The 16139-nt window shown below is 41.6% G+C and overlaps 4 protein-coding genes across 4 annotated transcripts; 1 reads left to right on the forward strand and 3 right to left on the reverse strand.

Annotated features, from left to right (window-relative positions):
• The first annotated feature begins 1214 nt into the window (after window positions 1-1214).
• On the forward strand, window positions 1215-2350 carry LOC120295811 (high mobility group B protein 6-like). Its single transcript, XM_039317389.1, has 2 exons — window positions 1215-2075; window positions 2342-2350. The coding sequence occupies exons 1-2, from the start codon at window positions 1215-1217 to the stop codon at window positions 2348-2350; spliced, it is 870 nt and encodes a 289-aa protein (XP_039173323.1).
• A 158-nt stretch (window positions 2351-2508) lies between these two features.
• LOC104454905 (ethylene-responsive transcription factor 13) lies at window positions 2509-3339 on the reverse strand. The gene is made up of 2 exons (XM_039317390.1): window positions 3009-3339; window positions 2509-2900 (listed from the first exon to the last, which is right to left on the reverse strand). The coding sequence occupies exons 1-2, from the start codon at window positions 3337-3339 to the stop codon at window positions 2509-2511; spliced, it is 723 nt and encodes a 240-aa protein (XP_039173324.1).
• Window positions 3340-6059: 2720 nt separating this feature from the next.
• LOC104452607 (ethylene-responsive transcription factor 13) lies at window positions 6060-6951 on the reverse strand. Its single transcript, XM_010067064.3, has one exon. It carries the CDS (start codon window positions 6894-6896, stop codon window positions 6201-6203), a length of 696 nt encoding a protein of 231 aa, XP_010065366.2. The 5' UTR covers window positions 6897-6951; the 3' UTR covers window positions 6060-6200.
• Window positions 6952-12560: 5609 nt separating this feature from the next.
• Window positions 12561-13350, reverse strand: LOC104452608 (ethylene-responsive transcription factor 13). Its single transcript, XM_039317391.1, is given in 3 exon segments — window positions 12561-12890; window positions 12893-13096; window positions 13134-13350. Coding segments are annotated over 3 exon segments (714 nt in total). The 3' UTR covers window positions 12561-12597.
• Window positions 13351-16139: the final 2789 nt, after the last annotated feature.

Genomic DNA, 16139 nt, shown 5'->3' on the forward strand with positions numbered 1-16139 from the left:
GAGGTGTGAGAGGTGTATGAGAGTGGTGTGTGTAGAGAGTTTGTAATATTGTTTATATAAAATAAAGTAATTATTTTACTTGCACATCCACTTGATTTCTCAACAAGTGGTATCAGAGCAGGTCGTTGGAGGCCGTGCGAAGACAGTGGTCGGGGACCATTGTAAGTGAGTAGTCGGTTGAGGATCATTGAGCCAAGGAGCGGAGTACGTCGGAGTTCTGCCAGTGCACAATCCGGGATTGTGAAGTCGGTTGGTCCAGGACCAGGCTTACTTGGTATAGTGCGGGGCATTATACTCAAGTCACGATGGCGGATTTCTCGAGTCCGGTGAACGGGATGGAGAAGCTTAATGACTTTAATTATAATAATTGGAGTACCCGCATGCGGTACTATTTTCTTGGACAAGATTTATGGGATATTGTTGGCGGCAACAACACCACACCACCCACAAATGATAGTGATTTAAGAAAGTGGAACGTCAAGTCGCAAGGCTCTTTACGTTCTTGCCGTGACTGTTGATGATGAATTATTGCAACACATAAAAAGTGCGAAGACCCCAAAGGAGGCTGGGATAACTTGGCGACACCGTTTGCAAGGACAAACGATGCCAAGTTACAATGCTCCGAGAACGAGCTCCTCTCAATCTTGCAACAAAGTATGACGGTAAGTCAATACTTTTCTAAAGTTAAATCTATTTGCAAAGAAATTTCAAAATTAGATCCCGAGAATGCCATCTCTGAGACAAGAATGAGAAGAATCATAATTCACGGGTTAAGGCCGGAATATAATGGTATTGTTACGGCCACTCGTGGATGGGCAAATGAGCCAACTCTAACAGAGTTGGAGAATATATTAGCCAATCAAGAGGCCTTAGATAAACAAATCCCTAAGGTCTCAATTAAGGAGAATGAAAGTGCCCTCTTCAGTAATAAAAGAGGGTTCAAGGGCCAAAATAGAAATAGAGTAGGTGCAAGAGATGGCAAACCATGGAAAAAATCATGGAGATTGGCGAAGGCAACCAGAAGAGAAGGGTTATAAGCCAGGGGGAGCTCATCAAGATTGTGACGACGATGACGATGAAGACAAGAGCAAAAGGCGTAGCAAACGATGCTACGTTTGTGGCAAGGTAGGACATATTGCCATATTCTGTTGGTACAGGTGAGAAGAAGGAAATGTCGTCACTTCTTGCAAGAAGGAGATTGAAAGCGAAGAAGAATGGGACTTTCAAGTGCCATTGCAATGAAGGAACAAGAAGAGCTTGCAACAGCTTGTATAGTTGAGTTGGATAATTCGACAGGTTCCATCACGACCCCGAATAAGAGCAAGCCAAGGGAGAACTCAAAGAAGCAACTAACAACGCCAACAAGTAGTCATGAAAAGAAACTGCAAGAGATGCAGGAGATGATAAAGAAGCTGAAGGTTGAGAACGCAAAGATGGAGAATATGTTGAAGAAAAGGGATGAGATGATAAGGCAGAAGGATCGAGAGCTTGAGGCAAAAGAAAGGGAGCTAGAGAAGTTCCGATGTGAGTTCAAGAAGCTGCAGAAGGTTCAGGATCTCAAGCTTGCTATGATGTTCCCAATTGGTCATGCTGAGAGAGATATCAAACACATGAAGGAGAAGAAGAAAGGTCTCTTTGAGGAAAGGAGGCCATCTACACCCTACATCCCATGGTGCAAGGATCGGTGGAATAAGATCAAGGGGAATAAATTTTATGAGGAAAAGGATCAAGAGGTCTACATTGAAGTGCTTCGGATGGGATTGAATCGGTTGAAGCACGAAATGAAAGTGACGAATGAGAGAGTTGATCAAATGAGTTCTAATCTCCAAATTCTTAGAGGAGATATGCTAAATACGAAGACTGAATTGAGTAAGAAGGAAAATGAGACTAAAGAGCAAAATGAATTGGCATTGCAAAAATTCAAGGATCATAAAACTCAATGGAAAATCGCAAGAGAAGCAACTGAAGATGAAGCCATAAAGCCATCCACGTACGAGGAAGCTTCACAATGTGCTGAATGGAAGAAGACAAAAGCAGATGCCGAAAAGCAACTTGACACAATGTCCAAGAAAAAGGCACCGCCTCTCTCTCTCTCTCTCTCTCTGGATTTTTCCAGATTACTCTCTCTCTCTCTCTACTGCTCTAGACATTTCTCTCCCTCTCTCCAGAATTTTCCCTCCCTCTCTCTCCAGATTTTTCTCGGCCATTTTGTCCGTGGACTCCACCGACTTTGGCTCCTATAAATAGGGGCTCTTGCCCCTTGAGTGTGTGTGAAGAAGTGTGAGGAGTGTGTACGTAAAGTGTGGGGTGTGTACGTGAGTGTGTGAGTGGGTGGGAGTAGGTGGTGTGAAGTGTAGAGTGAGAAAGAGTGAGTGGGTGTGTGCAAGAATTGTGTTGGTGTGAGGTGTGAGAGGTGTATGAGAGTGGTGTGTGTAGAGAGTTTGTAATATTGTTTATATAAAATAAAGTAATTATTTTACTTGCACATCCACTTGATTTCTCAACACGTCACACACCTAACAACCCCGTATCCAAAATGGGAAAAGGGATTGAAGTTCCGAACTCTGCCTCAGCATCTGAATCGACCTCCCTCTTTCTCCTCTTCGTCCTGGTCGACCCGTCATCACTGGATGGCGAGCTAGCCTCAGCGGACCAACGCTTGGTGCTGATCCTGATGGGCTCGTAGTCGGAGGAGCTGATGAGGTGAGGGAAGTTGAGCTTGGCCTTGGACCCCCTCATCTTAAAAGCTGCGCGGTCATAGGCGAATGCCGCGTCCTGAGGTGTCTCATAAGTACCGAGCCAAATTCTTGCCCCTTTCTTCTTGGGGTCCCTCATCTCCGCTGCGTATTTTCCCCACGGCCGCCTCCTCACTCTTCTGTAACTTGTCTTCTCGACCGGTGCTTGTACCTCATGCTCCACCACCTCCGGTTTCTCCTCCATCGCCACACCAATGCTGTTATAATCGATGGTCGTCACTTCGAAATCAAGTTCTTGATTTGAAGCCAGACCAATGCTATTATAACCAATGGTCGACACTTCAAAATCCAGTTCTTGATTCGAAGCCGAAGGCATCGTCCACCCAGAATGGAGCGCGTCGGGCAAAGCGCCGTACTCCAACATGTCCTCAGAGCAGTCGACTTCGAGGGGTGGTTCGGTCCAACTCTGTGCCAGTAAAAGATCGCTGAAGCTCGAACTCCTCGAGTACATGTGCGCAGGAGTCGGTGCATAAAATGTTGCATTGATTCCATCATCGAAATCATCTCCAAGAAGATGCTCCCAAATGGATCCCAAAGCATCGCGTTGATGGGTCTCAAGGGGACTGACGATTTCTTGAAGCATTTTCGTTTCTGGCGAGAATTTGTAGCTTTGAGGATCACTGATCGTGGAAGATCGAAGGGGATGATTTGGTTTCTGAAGTAAGACCGAACAGCTGAGAACATCGTCTAACTGGGAGCTATCTATATAAGTTGAGCTTGGGTTGTAGTGATCATCATTTCGATAATTTTTTCACCAGTATTTAGCTCCAACTCCCAAGACAATCTGTAGATTCCACGAAGGTGCATCTGGTGATGATCAAAGAGCTTCTCAGCACATGTTTCAAATGCTCGAATGGACTTCTTTAATCATAAGGAGACACAAAGTGATGTATTTCTTAATCTTATTTAAAAAGCATGGGGCACGCTCGTCGTATTTTTATTGGGTAAGGACGATGATGGTCCTTAGATCTGAAGACCTTAGATCTGAAGGTGTTAATGGATCCAGTGAATGATTGCTTGAAAAAAAAAATGGTGGCATGGAAACGTACATGATGTGCAGAAAAGCGAAAAAGAAAACAAAAGAAGACAAGAAAGATATTTCCCAAATTTTACTGTTTGACATTGCTCGAAATTCAAAAATGGACGGAAATTTTTTTATGGTCAACAATAATATAGCTAGGCATAATAAAAATGATTAACATGGGAACAAAGTTAGTATCCTATATCAAGTACCAAGGTTACAAGTTCACATCAAGGTCTTAGGTTCGATTGAGCACCCAAGTCTAGGTCCGAGCTTCGAGGTCCCAAGTTTGTGGGCATTGGGGTTGGAATTCGACCTTAATTAGATGTCTCGAGTCCGAGGAAGTCCCTAGATACGTACAAATATCCCTTTCATGATTCTCGGTGTCGTGTCTAACCCTTGTGAATCTTGGGTTTTAATCTTCTAAGTTCTAAGGTCCAAGTGCTTGGATTCGAGATCGTGTTGAGTCTAGCCATTGTGGGTTCGATGCCTTGTGCCTTGAGTCCAGCTATTGGGTTCGGAGTCTAAGGGCTCTAAGATCATACGCTCCATAATTAGATTCATTTAGATTTTTTAGTACCAAGAATGGAAATATCAGTTCTGCCTCATTTAAAAGGTCAAACTAAAATATTTCCTTCTTTTAAGAATTACTCCCTTGGAATATATTTTACAGTCTTGCCTAATAATCCGAAAACAGATGAGCCCTAAGTAATTTCTGAAATTCTGGATACTATTTCTAATTGCTAGAAAGTATCTAGAACTCAAACTATCATCAATTTAATATATTTTTGTTCTAATTATGAAAAATATTCTGTCGTTTTCCTTTAGTGTTGTCATTTACATTCTTTTGTTGTTTATTGGGAAACTTTCTTTTAGAGTAATTGATGCTGTTTAAGTCATCACTTACACCTGCTTCTCTTTAAGCAAACATACCGATTCATCAAGGCATGCGATTCCAAAGAAGAAAACATGGTACCTATTCATGAAAGACCGACTTTGAAGCAAACCTGCTGAATCATCCATCACCTTTCTTGCTGCTGATGAGGTCTTCTTTGGGGGATTTACGAATGTTGCTAACGATGATAAGCTTACTCTATTCTGGACTGATGATATCTGGACTGTCTGAGAAGGTCATTTTCCCCTTTGCTCAATGGTAACTTCGGCCGTGACACAGTAGCAAAATCTTTTGATGACAAAATCAAGTTTCATGACTTAAAGGGACTTTGTCTTGTAAGAGCTGCTGCAACATTATGGTGTTTCTGCAAAAAGGAAGCACCACCCTGCGAGGGGAGCCGTCTTTGTGCAAGGGACTCCCCTGGCCTAGAACTTGTTCGAGCTAAATTCGATGGCTCGACTCTTAGTAACCCTGGTATTGCAGGCTGGGGAGGTTTAATTTGGGATTTAAATGGCAATTGCCAATTGGGTTTCTGGTTTCACTCGCTACATTGACTATACCACTAGTTCTGCGGCCAAACTTTGGGCCATTTGAGATGGTCTGAAACTTGCTAAGGACCTCCACATCACTTATCCCGATATGGTGTTAGGACTCGACACACAATCACAAGGAAATAAAGAGTAAAAGTGAGAAACAGTCAAGACATAAGACTTTATCCCCGATTCTCCCTTAAATTAGGGCTATATCCAGCAAATAATTTCCCTATAATTAACACATCGTACATTTCTGTTACATTTTCCAATTACATAAGAGAGATAATGACATAGGCTCAAGCCCAAACTATCAATAAAATATGAATTCAAACTATAAAAACATTCTGGTGGCTGGAGACACTGCTCCTACGACCCTCGGCAGGGCTGCCCCAAACCCCTGCCGACTTACTGGGCAACGAGACTCTTGTTCCATCCTATCAATGGAGAGTATAAACGACACAGCAGGTGGAGTTAGATACTCTAAAATCTGGATCGACACTCCCATCAAATTTATGGAATAATCTCTTTTTGATTCTTTTTTGACTGATAAAGCTTGCTTGGAGAGGAAGGATGCTGAAAGAACGATTCTGGATTTCGTTTGAACTTCCTCCTGATGCTATGTTTCTTTTGAACCTCGACAAAGCTGGGAACTCTATCTCAAGACTGACCATGTAAATTTCTCTTTACGTCTAATTCAAAGCCTGCTATTTCCCGGAAATTAAGGTTACTTACGCTAAGAATTCTTTGCCTTTGTTACTCACTAGTATATTGGTAGATCTATAATGGGAAACGGTTTTGGTTTTTCTGACAAAACTCTTAAGGAAATGGGAATAGGAAAAACCAAATTAGCAGTCTTTGCACAACGTAAGAATCGCCTGATTGACTTTTCATTGATGAAGACAATGTCTAGACAGTGTGTACAATCAAAATAAAAATTGCTCGTCCACACCTAACAAGCCCAGATCCAGAATGGGAAAAGGGATTGAAGTTCCAAACTACACCTCAGCATCTGAATCGACCTCTCTCTTTCTCCTCTTCGTCCCAGTCAACCCGTCATCGCTGGACGGCGAGCTAGGCTCGGCGGACCGACGCTTGGGGCTGACCCTCACGGGCTCATACTCGACCGAGCCGATGAGGTGAGGGAAGTTGAGCTTGGCCTTCGACCCTCTCATCTTGAAAGCGGCCCGGTCATAGGCCAATGCCGCGTCCTCAGGCAGCTCGTAAGTCCCGAGCCAAATCCTCGCGCCGTTCTTCTTGGGGTCTCTTATCTCTGCTGCATATTTTCCCCATGGCCGCCTCCTCACTCCTCTGTAATGCACCGTCCTGACTGGCGCTCTCATCTCGCGCTTCACCATCTCCGGTCTCGTCTGCACCTCCAGACCAATGCCGCCGTTATCAACAGTCCTGGTTTCGAAATCAAGTTCTTGATTCGAAGCCGAAGGCGTCGCCCACCCAGAACTGAGTGCATCGCACAAAGCGCCATATACCAACATATCCTCTGAGTCGTCGACTCTCAGAGGTAGTTCACTCCAATCCTCCGTCAGCAAAAGATCGCTGAAGCTCGAACTCCTCGGCACAGATACTGTAGCATTCTCAACAACATCATCATCATCGTGAAGAAGATGATCACAAATCGATTTCAAAAGATCGCATTGATGGGTCTCAAAGGGACTCATGAATTCTGGAAGCATTTTCTGATGGCGATCGAGCAGCTATTCACCTGTGTACAGTTTGTATCGTTGATGATTGAAGGGCTAGAGCGGATTAGTTGAGAGGATGGACATAGTGGGAGATTTATATATATATAGGTTGAGCTAGCTTAAACAATCATTCAATTTATTATATTTTACATATTAGCTCTCATGTTGCATTTGCTGAGAAGGTGCCTGTGCATTGGTGGGGAGATTCTACGCACGTTTTGAATGTTTGAATTCACATTCATTTAACCGACAGCCCATGTGGAATAATGTGCTTTTGCCTTATCTCGATACGAATTTTTATACAAATTCAAGTTATGGGCACGTTTCTGTCTATTATTATAGTGGAAATGACTATGTTATACGAAGGCTTTTGTGCGTATAGAATATAAAATGCATCAGAAAGATTCTCATATCTTGATAGGTGCCGTATAAATCCAATCGCATACGAATAAAGAAAGGACAATTTTGGTCGGCCGGGATACTAAATGTGGAACGCGGCACCAACAAAAGAGGAAACAAACAAAGAATTGATGGAGGAATGACGAATATATCTACTTGTTTTATATTGTGTTTTAACAATTTGGGACGTGTATTCGTGGAGACAATAATTGAATAAGCATTACGAGGAGTGAATACATAGGCACGGTCGAGGGTTGAGGTTCGAGGTTGACCAAATTGTATGTGTGTGCTCTAAATCAAAGGGCAAATTTACTAATGTGGATATTGGAGATTGAGTTTGCTTTTCACTTTGGGAAAGGAGTAAGATCATTAATTTTAGAGATATATCTCTAGAATATTTTCCTCTACTAAGAGATAATTAGAACATTTTTTTGGATTCTCCGTATTTCTCAAAAATTGTGCATATCCCTTTTTTAAATTGTGCACGTCCTTGATTGATATATTACCTTAAATAACAAAAACAATTGGGGTCCACCATTCCAACATAGAAGAGGGAAGTGGGGGTTTCGAATCTTTACCTTCTCAGGGAGATTGGGGCAAGGATTGAGGGTTTGAGGCGAGGACGATCTAGTTTCAAGTATGAGTTTTGACTCTCATACTCTACTAGGAGGGAGGGCAAAAGTTCGAAAATGAGAATTAGAATAGGAGTAGAGTAGGATCAACAACAAAAAAAACTAATAAAACCTATTTATATTCATAAATTATTCAGAAATTTTTCTTTTCTCTCTTCTGCATGTCTCGCATCTAAAAAAAAAAAAACATAAAATTACAAGCAATTCACTTGAAATAAATTACTAATACATAATATATGGATTAACGAATTGGATAACATATGGTCGGTTTCAACAATTTTCAAAATAACCATATCGTGTGCTCGTTCCTTTTTCTTAGAAGCTAAAAATTTACATACTCGATTTTGGATTTAAGACAAGTAATGGGGTCTTAACATGTGACAAGATCAAGGTCAAACTGAGCAAATTCCTTCAATGGGAATGCAGTTTGTCTTCCTGTCCTAATCATGTTCGATACGTCGGAACTGTTTGACTCTTTGCCTGGCTGTCCATCCTGTTTTGGTTTGACTAAACTTTATGCGCCGACGGGCATGGGGAAAACGCCGAAAAGTATGCCGAAGAGTAAGGGTGTGGACTGACTCTGCACGCGCACTCAACACATCTTCCGTCCGCGGGGTCCGGTCGGCAGGGTTGAGGGGGACGTGGTCCCAAAACGAGGTTGTTAAAGCTTGGATGAGTTGGCCCTAGGGCTTAAAGATCAGTTCTGGCCGCTAGGGTGATCGATTTCCAATTAGTCAAGTTCCCTATATATGGAATCGAGAATCAGACCGATGTCCCAAGAACTGGACCGCATTGATGGTTCAATGGAACCGATGGCATATATATATATATATATATATTATTTTTGGTCATTATACTTGTTAAATTATGGTGTAAAACCACCCACTCATCTACCTAAATATACATACATATATATAAAAAAAAAATTAAATTATTTTTTCTTCAACTCTCTACGTCTCTCGCCTCACTCATCTCGTGGCCTCGCCTCCATCTCTCACTCTCACTCTTCATGGCCTCTGCCTTTATCAATTCCTCTCTACCTCTTGCTCTTAGTGGCCCCTAACCTCATCGATCCATATGTTGCTCTCACTCTTAATCGCCTTCGAGATTTTATCTCATTGCTCGCTCTCAAGTCTCATGACTCTTTAGAAGTGGGGACACTTCAACTAGTTTCATAAACCCACCCAAGAATTAAACCGAACCACCTATCTAGTTTTCAAGTGAGTCCATAAAACTAATGAGCAATTTTCGATTTCAAAATTAATCTTTAGTGGGCAATTCCTAGTTCTTGAAACCAATCACCCTAAGGTAAACTAGAATTCTAATTCTCGACTGATTACTTATTGGAATCCTAATGTTAGAGTTTAATCAAGATAAGGGTTGTTACTTTACTTTGATCTTTTTTCTTTGGGGTGGTGCCAAATATGTAAATATCCAAGATTGATCCACCAAGAGGTCGACTATTCTGGAACGGCGTACAAGTGACGCCACTGTTGATGATGGGCCATGTAAAGAAGGAGAAAAGGGTCTACTTGTCTTGTTTTCAGCCGCACAAAAGGAAATAGAAAGGGACGGACGGTGCGGCTTTCTTTTGGAAGCCACCCATAAGGGACCTGCCAAGTGCTTGACCGACTCAAATAAGCTAGCAAAAGTCAAAGAAACGAAAAAAACTCAGTAGGGACTCTCGTTCTGAATCTGATTGTTAGTAGGACCAGAGAACCACACGGACTTTCGCTCGGAAAGTTTACTTTCTGATCGAGGCGTTCTCATCACGGAGACACGAATGTTCAAGTCCTGACATGATTGTTGGTAAAGTTTAGATGTGGAAAACACTCAAATATGTGAGTGATTCTACTCTACAATTCTTTAATTAATTAGTGGATTATTTATTACCGACTCTTATCGTGAATTTAGATAACAACGTTGAAACTGAACCAAGTTAATTTTTATGTTTTTTATTTTATCTCATTTATTTCTCTGGTGATTTTGTATTGACAGTTGTAAAATCTACTAGCGTTTCCACCTTATAACTTGACAATGTTCTCTCATTAAATTGCCATGGAAGCGATACTTGTGCATGCAAAACAGCCTGGAGCAATTCATGTACCGAAACGCCCCATCTTCATGCACAAGCGCCTGTGCGTCTAGTTCCCTTCCAAGGTATCTTCGCTCATTCTCCTCCTCCTCCTTCTTCAGCCCGATTGTTTGTGGGAAACGCTTAAACATCGGTGTCGGATCAACCCTCTTGCTCTGATTCCTCTCGCTCCCGGGGTGGATTTGGTTGCAATCCGTTCCGGCTGCGGTTTTTAATTTCAGCGTCCGATTTCACTTCCTCGACTCTCCACGTGATTTTGGTGGAGCTATAGGCGTGAATTTGCGATCGCAGAGCACAGTTTAGTGGGAGCTTGGGTAGTGGCTTAGAACTTTATGTCAGTTTATGAAGCTTCAGATGATGAATTTTGAGCTATTTTCTTTCCTTTTCATTTGTATTTGCCTCCTTTTATACTCTGGTCGTTACGCGATGGTGTTGCATTGTTCTATGATTTCTGCTAACTTGATTCTGCTCCCCGTTTGTTATGTTGAGGTCGATTTTTTCGGTCGCTTGGTTGCTTTCAGGTGAATCTGCAGCTATTAGCTGAATGTTATCTGCACAATCATCAAGCTTACTGTGCTTACCGTATTCTAAAGGGGAGGGCTTGTCCCCCCGTGTCTTCGTGTTTCACGCATTATGCACCTTTGGTTTGTGTAGTGAAGGACGGATTAGAGTTTTTTAGTTCTTACAGTCTTAAGAAATTAAAAAAAAAAAAAAAAAAATCAGTCCAATCTGAGTGGTCTAGATGAGCAGTTCCAGGAGCCGGACTAAAAATCACTAATTTTTTGGAACTGGGAACTAAATTGGTAATCCCAGAGCCATTCAAAACTAGCCGGTTCGATTTAGTCCAAAATAGTTTCTTTTGCCCACCCCTACTTGCAGCCTTGCAGGCTTCATGTCTATTTTCTTTTCTGAATAGGTCGTTAAAGGGAGAGAACATGCTTAGCAATGTCTTCATGAATTTGAATTAGTGATCACATAAAGGGGGAGGTTAGGGTTTAGACATGCAATTGCGTGGGAGCTTAAATGATTGAGGTTTACTTGGGGAAAATTGCTAAAAAAATCATAAATTTTTTCAACTATGCCAGTTGAATTTTAAATATGCTAACGATTTGTCAATATAATTCATTTAGTCAAGTTTGGTAAGAACTCATTAAGGTGGATGCCAAACGTCCTACGTGTGAACCAACTGAGAAGGCCAATGTGGATATTAACAATTTTTATAATTTTAATAATTTCCCTTGCTGCATAGTTGAAAGAAATGAAGAAAAAGAAAAATCATAAAAATTTAGAAAGTTCAAAATATTGTTCATGTAAGCTAACGTCTATGTCAATTGTTTTTTGTCAAAATTGGTTTGATGGAATATATAGACAAATTGTTAAAATATTTACAATTTAATCAATACAATTAAAATATTTAGGACTGAACTGATATTAGTAAAATGTTTTAGAATTTTCTTTTGTAATTTTACCGATTTACTTGAGATTATTGTGTCTAGTGATGATGTAGAGCCGAGCGGTACAACAAAGATCTCATTAGCTCGTTCCTCATCAAACTGTTCCCAGATCAGGTGCTCCTTCCACGTGTGCCTTCGTTCATCCATGAGTTCTGAAGCCATCTGTCCGTTGTTCCTGTTTATGGGACCGTGAAATCAGTCATTTTTTGAGCCATGTCTTTTCATATTCATATGAATTTTCTCATACCAACCTGCTATTTCACTTAATGCAATATATAATATCTTCTTGTTACGGAATCTTCCCTTTGAATTATAATTATTTTACACCACCTACGACCCAAAAGTCTAAGATTGGCTAGCTCATCATTATAATTTCATTAAAATGCTAATAATTAGGAAGTCTCTCCACATGAAGTATGCCGCAGCTAAACAATATTGTATACACCGTTCAGATGTTCAGATAGATAATTTGGATTCTTGGGACTAAGCCAAACCAAATATGAATTTTTAAGGTTTCTTAATCTATCTTGGATTGTGTTAGATCGGTTTATTGGATGGATCGTCTCTTGTGGGTTTTGAACGTGTGCGTCCGACCCAAATCTGTCTTGACATCTCCACGAATGCCTAACCACCCTCCTCCAAGGAGAGATAGGGAGAGAATGGCGTCACCTTCTTCTTCATCAGGAGCTGTGGCGTCACCGGCGACGGAGGAAGAGCTGACGCTGATGGTGAAGTGAAGCAGCAAGGAGTACACAGTCCGAGTTTGCAGCAACAAGACGGTGGATGAGCTGAATCAAGGAGTTCACCGATAGTAATCTAGACGAGGGATTCCGGTCGATATAAGCACCCCAGCATGCAAATTCAATCCGGGAAAGACAAAGCCAAAGCGTATATTACGGACCCACAGAGTCGGATGATTGGTTCACGCGGTCTGTTCAAGCATGACGAGACAGTGTAAGCGAAATCACCAAGGAAGGGGAAGAAACGGACGGCGGCCGGGAGAGATTAACCAGCGAAACGATGGTGCCCAAAACTAGTGTTCGAGATTGTTTCAAGTTCGGGATATCTTTTTCAGATTGATGAAGAAAATAATGTCTTGACAGTATGTACAATCAAAATAAAAATCGTTCGTCCACACCTAACAAGCCCAGATCCAGAATGGGAAAAGGGATTGGAGTTCCAAACTCCACCTCAGCATCTAAATCGACCTCTCTCTTTCTCCTCTTCGTCCCAGTCGACCCGTCATCGCTGGACGGCGAGCTAGGCTCGGCGGACCGACGCTTGGAGCTGACCCTCACAGGCTCGTACTCGACGGAGCCGATGAGGTGAGGGAAGTTGAGCTTGGCCTTCGACCCTCTCATCTTGAAAGCGGCCCGGTCATAGGCCAATGCCACGTCCTCGGCATCTCGTAAGTCCCGAGCCAAATCCTCGCGCCGTTCTTCTTGGGGTCTCTTATCTCTGCTGCATATTTTCCCCATGGCCGCCTCCTCACTCCTCTGTAATGCGTCATCCTGGCTGGCGCTTTCATCTCGCGCTTCATCATCTCCGGTCTCGTCTGCACCTCCAGACCAATGCCGTCGTTATCAACAGTCCTCGTTTCGAAATCAAGTTCTTGACTCGAAGCCGAAGGCATCACCCCCCCCAGAACTGAGTGCATCGCACAAAGTGCTATACACCAACATGTACTCCGAGTCGTCGACTCTCAGAGGTAGTTCGCTCCAACTTTCCATCAGCAAAAGATCGCTGAAGCTCGAACTCCTCGGCGCAAATACTGCATCATTCTCAACGATATCATCATCATCGTGAAAAAGATGATCACAAATCGATTTCAAAAGATCGCATTGATGGGTCTCAAAGGGACTCATGAATTCAGGAAGCATTTTCTGATGGCGATCGAGCAGCTATTCACTTGTGTACAGTTTGTATCGTTGACGATTGAAGGGCTAGAGCGGATTAGTTGAGAGGATGGCCATAGTGGGAGATTTATATATAGGTTGAGCTAGCTTAAACAATCATTATTTTCAATCATTCAATTTATTTTTCACATTATTAGCTCCCGTGTTGCATTTGCTGAGAAGGTGCCCATGCATTGGCGGAGATATTCTACACACGTTTTGAATGTTTGAATTCACATTCATTTAACCGACAGTCTTATGGAATAATGTGCTTTATCCTTATCTCGATGCGAATTTTATAAATTAATTGAAGTTATGGGCACGTTTCTTTGTTTATTATTATAGTGGCAATGACTATATTATACCAATAATATACATCAGCAAGATTCTCATATCTCGACAGGAGCCGTATGAACCCAATCGCGTCTGAATAAATAAAAAAAAAAAAAAAAAAAAAAAAAAAGGGGGCAATTTCGGTCGGTGGGGAGACAAATTGTGGAACGTGGCACCAACAAAAGAGAAAACAAACAAAGAATTCATGGGGGAATGATGAATATATCTATTTTTGTATATATTGTGTCTTCAAATGCGAATGAGAATTAAATATCTAAAACGTTAATTAGCACGTGTAATCGTGGATAAAATAATTGATTGAGTATCACGAGGAGTGAATACATCGGCACGGTCAATGGATGAGGCAGGAGGTTTGACCATTTTGTCTGCGTGTGCTCTAGATTAAAAGGCCAATTTACTAACGTGGATATTGGAGATAGAGCTTGCTTTCACTTTGAGAAAGGAGTAAAATAATTAATATTAGAGATATTTTTCTAGGATATTTCTCTCTATTGAGAGATAAGTAGAACATTTGTTTGGATTCTCCGTAATTCTTAATTATGCATATCTCTCTTTTTATCATCTACATCATTAATCAATATGTTACCTAAAAATAATCAAACTCTTCATTGTTCAATATCGAAATATATAGAAATTCTGCATTTCTCTCTTCCGCAAACCTCATGTCTATTAAGGAAAAAAGGTAAAATTACATGTAATTCAGGCAAATAAATGATTAATACATAATAAGATGGATTAATGAACTAAACAACATACAGTCAGTTTCAACAATTCAAATTAGCCATGTAGTGTGCTCGTTCCCTTTTCTTAAAAACTAAAACTTTACGTACTCTATTTTGGATTTGCGAAAAGTAATGGGACCTAAGCATGTCACAAGGTCATGGTCAAATCGTTCAATGGGAAAGCAAATTGTCGCTTTCTCAACCATGTCGATGTGTCGGAACTATTTGACTTTTTGCCTCCTGGACATTTTGTTTTGGTTTGACTAAGCTTCATGCGCCGACGGGTATGGCGAAAACGCCGGAAAGTATGGGCGCGGTCGACTCTGCACGCGCTCCCCACACAACTTCCGTCTGCTGAACGTTCGATTTTGTTTGTATTCAAGCTCATCGCCCGGCAGGTTGAAGGGTGATCCGGTTCGTACCTAAGGGTTCAGTTCCCTATTTTTGGAATCGGGAACCAGACCAATACGCCTAGAATCATACCGGATTTGACCAATGGCAAGTTTTTCTTTGTCATTACATTTGCTGAGTTTGAGCCTATATATGAGACCCAACCCAAATTGTATGAGGTGGACTAGCAGTATGCAAAAGAAATTGGAAATGCCTGAAACCGAACCAAACCAGCCCAACATTGATAATTTCCAAGGGGACCAGTCCGATTCCCGATTCTAAGTGCGAAATCACTCTCCCATCTACTCGGACTTGACCTGTATATATATAATTTTTTAAATTTTTATGTTTTCTTTGTCTCTCGCCTCACTCATCTCACGGCCTCACCTCCTCCCGATGGCCTTCGGCTTCATCGATCCCTCTCATTCTCGCTCTTGGTGGCCTCCAGCCTCATTGCTTCCTCTATCACTCTCACACTCAATTGCCTTCGGCCTCCAACCTCATCACTCACTCTCAAGTCTTATAACTCTTCAAAATGTGGGTGCATTTCAACCGGTTTCATAAGCCCACCCAGAAACTAAACCGGACTATTTGTTTAGTTTCCATGTGAGTCCATAGAACTAATGAGCGATTTTCAATTTCAATTTTTCATAACTGATCCTTAATGGACGATTCTTAGTTCCCGAAACCAATCGCCTCTCAAGTGGACTAGAATTCTAATTCTCGACCAATTACTTATTGGAATCCTACTGTTAGAGTTCAACAAAGATGAGGGTTGTTACTTTACTTTGATCTTCTTCTTTTTTCCGAGTGGTGCCAAATATGTAAATAGTCAAGATTGATCAATCAAGAGGCCGACTATTCTAAAAGGCCATACGAGTGACGCCACTGTTGATGATGGGCCATAGAAAGAAGAAAAAAGGGTTTATTTGTCTTGCTGTTAGCTGCACAAGAAATGGGAAAGAGACGGACGGCGGGGGGTTTCAATTGGAAGCCAGCCATAAAGGGCTCTGCCAAGTGGTTGACCTTTCGAATAAAAAAATCTAGCAAAAGTCAAAGAATCAAATATAAACTCTGTAGGGACTCTTGTTCTGATCGTTAGTAGGACCAGAGAACCACACGGACTTTTGCTCGGAAAGTTTACTTTTAAATCGGTGCATTCACATCGTGGGGAAGTGAGTCTAATTCTTGTGATTTACTTTAGAGTGCAATTACATGGGGCTAAACACTATCGTGGAAGCGATACTTTGTAATTCTCTGATCGATTAGTAAATTACTTATTACCGACTCTCC

The sequence above is a fragment of the Eucalyptus grandis genome, chromosome 7, assembly GCF_016545825.1.
Source record: "Eucalyptus grandis isolate ANBG69807.140 chromosome 7, ASM1654582v1, whole genome shotgun sequence".
Classification (NCBI taxonomy): Eukaryota; Viridiplantae; Streptophyta; class Magnoliopsida; order Myrtales; family Myrtaceae; genus Eucalyptus; species Eucalyptus grandis.

What these genes read in the sequence shown, in the direction of transcription:
- LOC104454905 (XM_039317390.1), bottom strand. Translation starts at nt 3,339, where the DNA reads ATGCTTCAAGAAATCGTCAGTCCCCTTGAGACCCATCAACGCGATGCT. An exon ending in CATTGGTTATAATAGCATTG is followed by an intron (nt 2,901 to 3,008) that starts GTCTGGCTTCAA and finishes ATGAGGTACAAG; the next exon opens with CACCGGTCGAGAAGACAAGT.
- LOC120295811 (XM_039317389.1), top strand. Translation starts at nt 1,215, where the DNA reads ATGGGACTTTCAAGTGCCATTGCAATGAAGGAACAAGAAGAGCTTGCA.
- LOC104452607 (XM_010067064.3), bottom strand. Translation starts at nt 6,896, where the DNA reads ATGCTTCCAGAATTCATGAGTCCCTTTGAGACCCATCAATGCGATCTT.